This window comes from Pundamilia nyererei, unplaced genomic scaffold, assembly GCF_000239375.1.
Source record: "Pundamilia nyererei isolate P.nyererei 1_Seehausen unplaced genomic scaffold, PunNye1.0 scaffold00248, whole genome shotgun sequence".
NCBI lineage: Eukaryota > Metazoa > Chordata > Actinopteri > Cichliformes > Cichlidae > Pundamilia > Pundamilia nyererei.
In genome coordinates, this window is record NW_005187649.1 from 66156 (window position 1) to 74462 (window position 8307).

Consider the following 8307-nt stretch of genomic DNA (forward strand, 5'->3'; position numbering starts at 1 on the left):
CCCACACACCCACACACACACACACACACCCACACACCCACACACCGGTCCTCACATGTTTGAAGGCCTTTTTGAGGCTCAAAATGTGGTTTTAGTGTCAGGGTTACAATTAGGTTATGGTTAGGTTTAGGGTATTTTTTATTTAACCTTTATTTAACCAGGAAAAAAATCCCATTGAGATTAAAAACCTCTTTTTCAAGGGAGTCCTGGCCAAGAGGCGACAACACGTTAAAATTGGTAAGGGTTAGGCATTCATTTTTAATAATTAGGGTAAGGGGCCCCCTTACTAAGATAGCTGATAACAAAAGGAGAACAAGTAGATAAAGCACAGAGACTCTGATGCTAAAGAAGGGAATACTCACTTTTCTTTTGGCCTTTATACTGCTGGGCCTTTTTTTTCTGCTTGGGAACAGACTGGGACATTTCTCTGTTACCTAAAAAAGAAACAAGAAAGGACATTCAAGCATACAATGAGAGGAAAGCACATCCATACGACTGTCTTCCTCTTATCCAATTCAGTGTCGCTGGACGAGGGGGGGGCCGGAGCCTTTTCCAGCTTTGGCAGGATACATAATTATCTTTTTGGCAGTTGTGAGGCAGAGGCACATGCGCAAACATTCTCCAAATGATATAGGTTATGGTTGGAGAGAAGTTCAAGAGCCCTAGGTAAGATAGTTCAGGATGTCATCCTACTGCAAGGTGGCAGACTTGAGACAGCCACCACAGCAACATGCTCATATTACTATCTTCTAGTTCCAGGTGTTTTGCAGTGACTGAACAGTCAAAACAAAAAGAGAATGTTTTAAAAGACCTACATATGAAGAGGAACGGTTAATTTGAAGATTTACATTAAGGCTGCGAAGGATATTTAGTTTTCATTATGTTGACTGCAGAGAAAATTGCCTTGCTTTTGTGTGTGGAGCAAGACATGGTCAAGATACATGGGGCTAATTTCCTTATATCTGAGAAATTTCTTTCAGTACAAACTGCTCTTTTGGGTCCACATCAACTTAGAGATCAACAAATTGCATCTGGAGAGGCCCAGCATTTAGCCACTGCTCAACTTTCACAGCACCAGTTTGTTCCTTATCTTTTCTCTCCTTTCGCCATGTCACCCATTTGCTTTTTCAGCTTTCTCAGGCATAGTCTTCTGTATTTTTCCCTTTTTTCTATATTGCTTTCTTTCTACTGTCTTTTCTTGTGTATCTTACTAACTCTCAGTGGTCAGGACAAACACCACTGAAACAAAACAAACAAACAGAAAAAAACAAAACGTAATGATCAATTGAACTGCTGAAATAAATGCAGTACGAGAAATAGACCTGAAATAAGCTCACTGTAAATCTATAAATTCTAAGCAGGCATTCCTGATTGGTGGCAGTTTATAAACACCCCTATGAGACAAACAAACACATATGCACATCCCTACCTCACAATGTTTACAGGTCTAGATGTGCGCACACTCAACCGCACAGGTGGTCTGTGGGATAACAAACGATTCTCTATTTCTCAGTTATATATTGGCAAGAAAACACCTATTCTTCCTCTGGAAATGCAGCAATACCCCCTTGCACATTCAATGGCTGCGTGATGTAATGTCCTTTCTTAAACTTGATAAGCTCAACCATTTTCTCTGAGGCAGATCCCAAAAGTTTTTGGTCAAGTGACAGCTATTCGTGACCTACTGTAGTTCATTATAACTGTCTCATGTAGTGATCCCATTCTCTGCCCTACTATCTTGTCTGATCCTTGATATTAATAATTCTCTAAACGTTTTGCACTAAGACACTAGAGGAAGAAGTATGAACAGCATTATGGCATTACTCTGTGAGGCAGGTGGTTGGAGCTGGTAGCCTGTTAGCTGACACCAGCCCACTGGATAGAGGTCAGGCGACTCGCAGTCCACCCACTGATCATACTCGTCTTCCCAACCATCAAAGTGGATCCTCAGTAGGCGGTGCACAATCCTTGTCACCGTGGCGACACACACCAGCCTTGGTTCCATCAGATCAACAGCTTCCAGCTTCATGCCTAGCCGAAACCCATGATTGGGAACCTCCTAGGACAGTGGAAAAAGAGAAATTTAACAAACAAAACCCGGATCTTAAAAGTACTGCAGCCTGTATTTATGTTTAAATACAAGCTTTAAATATGTATTTAAAGCTTGTGAGAAACTTTACAAATCCTGTCAGTCATAACATGAATATGACCAATAATGACATGAGTTTTTACTGCTACTGTTTAAATGGATGGGGCACGGTGACATGGAGATTAGCACTGTTGCCTCACAGCAAGACGGTCCTGAGTTCAATCCCGACCACCTGGCCGGGGCCTTCCTGTGTGGAGTTTGTGTGGGTTCTCTCCAGGTACTCCAGCTTCCTCTCACCGTCCAAAGACATGCAGTTAGTGGGGTGGGGTTAGGTTAATTGGTGATTCTAAGGCTATATCTACACTAGCCCGGATAAATATGAAAACAGTGTATACGTCTGAAAACGCTCCGCGTCCACACTATCATTTTCATAGAGTTGTTCATCCACATTTAAATCAAGTTCAAGTTCAAAGTTTATTCGCCACATGCAGTGGCAGGTTGCCCTGCAGTGGAATGAACCCGCCCGGTTGAACAGCCGGTTCCGCTCTCATATTTCTCCAATAAGTCAGGGCCAAGCCAGCTCCAATCAGCAAGAAACCTGTTATCATGGTTCCGAATAGGTAGATATCTTCAGCGTCCTTGATCGACAGTCCCACCAGGCACATGACCCTCCAGTTCTGCCACCCATCCATCATGTATCCGGCAGGGAAAGTCCCTCCAGGGCACTCGGGCTCTCCCGAGCCCAGACTCCTCGTTGAGAAAAGGGTGTCAATACCATTCAGAGACCAGTTGATCAAATCCATAATTCTCTTTTAGGTTTTAGAGAACGACAGTGAGAGACTGTTCAAGGGAAAGTAATACACACGAGACAAGACAAGGACACAAGAGGCTAAGCAGGGAAGATAAGGGGAAGGAGGAGAGGAGAAAAAGTGCGACCGCCTTCGCCGAGAGCCAAGAGAGAGAGCCAAATGACCGAAAACGCTTACGTTCCAGTACTGCACATGCGTAAAACCCAAGACGATTCGACCTGCCTCATTTCTGTCTGCCGTTTATTTACTTTCCGGCTCTTTGAAACGTCGCGGAAAAAAGTTTTTTTTAAATGGACTCTGACCTGGACCTTGAGGTCAAGGTCACTGATATTCAAACTTGTCCACAATTTTTAGTAGATGCACCTATGGTATTAATTTTAAAATAATAAATGGCCACTCATTCTTGGATCCCCGTGGAACTCTGTGACCAACTTTTGAGCATGAATAAGAGAAATTTAAATCTAGTAGAGATATCAAATTCAGACCACACTGACTGATACTACCGTTGTGTTCTAATCGCCTTAGTAAAATACTGTTGTCAGTGGTAATTGAATTGATCATTGATCATCAATTGACCATTGATCATTTGTTACCTTACCAGTGCCGTGTCTGTGCTATGGCGCAATTCTGGACTGAATCTTTGCAAATTATCTGTTCTTTTGCAATGATTATTTAACTGATTGACAGTTAACATCTCCAAATGTTTTGAAATAAAAGTAGCTAGTAAGAACTTTTCAAGTAATAATTTAATTACAGCCATCTTAATGAGGACAGATTAATCATACTTGTGTAACACTTGTAACAACAATTTTTCGAGGACAAACAAAGATGGAGAGTGGAAAGTCATTTTCAGTCTCCATCATGTTAACAGTGAAGGAATCACTTCCTTAAACTTAGTTATCACACATGTTTTGATTGTAGTTATACATAGACAAAAGTACTGGGTCAGCTAGACTGACAAACCCATATCATGAAGCTCCCGGCATAGTGCTAATGTTAATGCTAGAGAACGTTTGTAACTCTACAGCATATAACTGACAACCGACTACATGGCTCAGGACTCAGCAACCCTGCACTGCAAATTTACGTGGTCTGTCACTGCATGGCTGAGTTGCTGTGGTTCCCAAATGCTTTTCCTCTGCAATAATACTGCTTACAGTTGATCATGGAATATCTAGGAGTTAAGCAATTTTAGATGTGTCCTTGATCCAACACAGCTGATTTAAATGGCTAAATTACCTCCTCAACATGTCTTGAATGTCTCCAGAGGCCTGGTAATGAACTGATCATCATATTCAGGTGTGTTGACCCAGGGTGATATCCTGCAGGACACCGGCCTTTGAGGCCTGGAGTTCCCCACCCCTGGTCTATATAGTGTAGATCCGGGGTGTCGAACTCCAGGCCTTGAGGGCCGGTGTCCTGCAGGTTTTAGATATCACTGTGGGTCAACACACCTGAATGAAATGATTAGTTCATTACCAGGCTTCTGGAGAACTTCAAGACATGTTGAGGAGGTAATTTAGCCATTTAAATCAGCTGTGTTGGATCAAGGACACATCAAAATCCTGCAGGATACCGGCCCTTGAGGCCTGGAGTTCGACACCTGTGGTGTAGATAATTGCAGATGGTGTTTTTATTGCAAGTTATGGGATTCTGATTAGCAGAAGATTTTTAAACTGTTTAAAAACCACACAGGATATACATCAATAAACCTTACCTTGTTAAAGAGCCTGACAGGAGCAGCTACTGAACCTGTTTCTCTGAGGTAGTCAAACCATTTGAATGGGAGTTTAGTGTACCCTGAGAAACACAGTATGTGTCAAGGTCAGAACATAAACAACCCCAAATTTTAAGGTTCCAAAGTGAAGAAAAAAAATATAACTGTAGAGTACCTCTAGGGGGTGTGAGTTCAATGTTATTGATTTCACAGAAGCCAACAGGGAAGATGGAAGGGGAGGTGCCATGGTAGCAGAACCAGTCTGATCCATCGACTGCCTCTGAGCCATCTACCCCAATCATGAGATATCCATCTGCCAACACCTATATAGCAGAGAGTTATGTCATGTCAACTTTAATGTACAACCTAAATTCCAAAAATGTAGATGCTTTTCGGGAAGAGGTTTTCTGCACTTTGACCAAGGCTACCGGCCTGAAACTAGCTCTCAACCCCCTACTTGCTCTCTTTGGTACAGCGGGAGAGGATGATAAGCATATTCCAAAAGCAAAGCGCAGGGTGCTGTCCTTTGGTTCCCTCTTGGCTAGGCATGCCATTTTGATTGGCGGAAGGTTGCTGCCCCGCCCTCCCATGTTCGGTGGCTTTCTTTTTTCCCCCCTCTTTTAGTTTTTCTTTCGGTTTTTTTTTCCTTGTTGCTTGTTTGCTAAATAATAAGAAAGGAAAACTGTTCCAACATGAGAAGTTCTCCTTTGTATTCATTGTAAAGTTTGTGTTTTCCATCTTTTTTTCTTTGTAAACTATATCCACAAATACTCAATAAAAATATTTAGGAAAAAAAAATGTAGATGCAACTAGAAACAGAACACAATCAAATCTCATAAATCTATAATCTATTGACACCTGAGGACAAAAAAACCCCCAAAAACAAAACAAAACAAAAAACAACAGATTGAAGGTTTAAACAGAAAATATACCATTTAAATTTTTTTTTCATTTTACAGCAGGAACCCCCACTCCTCACCCCTCACCCCTACCAATTACACCCCAAAAACATTTCGCTGCTCCATTGTTCATAAGGGGTGACTCTTCACATATTTGATTTGGCAGACTTTATATGCTGGCTGCCTCCTGACAATCTCCAAGAGATCATACCAGGATAAACCATTACACTATGGAGCTACAATTTGATGGCAGTAAAGCCCCTTTTCCGTTAGCACCTAACCCAGATCAACTGGCCACGGATCGCCACGACCCAACTTGGATGGTTTCCCATTACAAAACACTAGTACTAATGTACGTGACTGTCGTCAACAGCAACACGTCCACGCGTCCTGCCACATAATTAATAATGGACAAGAACACTACAACAAAGGTGGACTTCGAAGCTAGAATGCTAATGCTCGGTCTGTGGCACTGCTCTGGGAACACGGTGTCGTTTCTGTATCTATTTCTCTCGTTTACAGGTTTTAAAAAAAAAAAAGAAAAAAAAAAGAAGAAGGTTTTGATTTAGTTAACAAGAGCGCTCTCATGACTCATCAAGTGATGCTACTGGCCAGGTATTCGGTGGCATGCAGTTTGATAACTTTAGATTTTTTAACCTGCTTGGATTGCTTGGAACCACTACCAAGCATACTGGTGGTACGTAACCACCACTTAATATAGTGGATGAGAAATAAATAAATTATCAGTGGTATTGAAAGTAGGTGTACACAAAGTTACATCAGTAACAGTAATTTTTTCTCTAATGATATTTTAACCTTAAGTAGTGATGACTTCTTGAATTTCTTTATAAATAAAGGAATCCTTGGCTTAACAGAGCTGACTTTTGGTCAGCCTGGCTACAGTGCTGAAGAGAAACCCATCATTCTTATTACCTTTAGTCAGTGATGAGTAGTACGATGTTCTACCTTTACGGAGGGCTTTGTTATAGAGCAATAATCTACTTTTGCAGGCTAAATGATGATCTGCCAAATTAGTTAGATGCCATTTGCTCTGCAGCTTATAAGTTATCTGTTTTAAGGTGCACGTTTGAGAGTTCTAGTCAACTACTTTTGATTTCAGGCTGTATTTTTCAGAGGTGCTACTATATCTAGAATCATATACAGAAAGGAAGTACATTTAATAACAAGACAATGTACTTCTGTGGAAATAAAGTTCAGATAGCTGCTCTCCACTGTATTGGCACATCACATTGAAGATAACAGTGGTGCAATTATAGCCTTAATTTTACAGCAATCACAAAGATATTCACTGTGTTGAAACATTGATTCTGTTCATCTGGACGTAGTATTTTCAGTGGAAGAAACATTTCATCACTCATCCACCAAGTGACTTCTTCTATCATTAATATGCAAATTGTCATAACCATTGATTAACATATATTCAAATTTCAATTTGTATGACCACAAAACAGTTTTCCACCTTGTGTAAGTCTATTTCAAATGACTTTTGACCCAGTGAAGATGGTAGTATTTCTATATCATGTTGCAATTTGGCTTTGCCGTTTCTTAATAGCCAACACAATGTTACTTAATAGCCTACCTGCATTTGTGTATGCATTAGTGAACCCCTTGAGAATTCTGAGAAACACTGGTTATACTGGAAATACTGGTTACACTGATAATCATCTTAACCTGTTAAGATCAGGTTAGGGTTAGTGGCAAAATCTTCCTAAATCAGTTTCTTTTTAGTACCACTTCCTTTACCAGCCTTTTGTTGCCCCTGTCCCAAATTTGCCATGTTGCTGCCATGAAATTCAAAGTGAGCTAATATATTTCATCAAATAGTAAAATATTTAAGTTCAGACATCTGTTTTCTATGTTTTATTGTGAATAAAATAAGGGTTTAGGAGATTTGTAAATCATTGCATTCTGTTTTATTTACATTTTACACCATCCTGACTTTTGCAAAATCAAAACTGGCTTACCTTTCTTACAGTAGCTACACATATAGCTGAGAGATTGAGGGGGTCAATGGCTTCTAACTTCATCCCATCTTTGAACCAGTCCCCACTCTGGTCCACTTCCTTTGTCTGTAAAATAAAAGGCAGACAAGTGAAAAGAAAATAAGAAAGAAAAATTTATGAAAAGAATGCAGACAGTTAGGGTCATCCCCTTAGTGAACTTGATTAGAGTGACGGTACAGTAAGCGGGCCTGTTAGGTTGAAATTGTTAAATGTTGTCATTGTTTTACTTAAATTTGTAAGTTTTGTAAGTTTCTGTCCTCCTCCCCGGACTACATCTATGTGGGGGATGCAATAGCTATAATGTTTAATTGTAGGGACATCCTATGTGAGAGTTCTGCTTTCTTATTTAGTGAGGATGTTTTACTTCCTGCGCTTGTGTATGGTGAGACTGTTAAAACGGGGTTGAGCCATATACAGGGGGAGGGGAGATGACCCTTTGTGATCAGCAGGAAGTCACACAAACACATCCACACACACAGTCACTCACGTTCACGTGCACACACACAACCGAGCACACCGGTTAAAGCTGTTCGTCTTGCTTTCTTCATGGGTTATGAGTCTCTGAACTACCTCCTGAGCTACGGGGTTGGCTGTAGCTCAGGAGGTAGAGGTAGAGCAGGTCACCTACTGATCGGAAGGTTGGTGATTCAATCCGTGGCTCCTCCAGTCTTATTTATAAACCGTATTTCTATTTATACTTCAATGCAACCAACATCCCTACCTCTTTAAACTGTATTTATTATAACCTTATTTAGTATAGTTGCAACTG

The 8307-nt window shown here is 40.7% G+C and overlaps 1 protein-coding gene across 2 annotated transcripts in view; it reads right to left on the reverse strand.

The window, feature by feature from the left end:
• mbtd1 (mbt domain containing 1) overlaps window positions 1–8307 on the reverse strand; it is a 35643-nt gene that overhangs the window by 17117 nt on the left and 10219 nt on the right. For both annotated transcript variants that reach the window (XM_005749508.2, XM_005749509.2), the window contains exons 11-15: window positions 7500–7604; window positions 4791–4938; window positions 4616–4698; window positions 1825–2059; window positions 363–434 (exon numbers count right to left, since the gene is read on the reverse strand). In XM_005749508.2, coding sequence (XP_005749565.1) covers window positions 363–434; window positions 1825–2059; window positions 4616–4698; window positions 4791–4938; window positions 7500–7604 — 643 coding nt within the window. The remainder of the gene's footprint in view (window positions 1–362; window positions 435–1824; window positions 2060–4615; window positions 4699–4790; window positions 4939–7499; window positions 7605–8307) is intronic.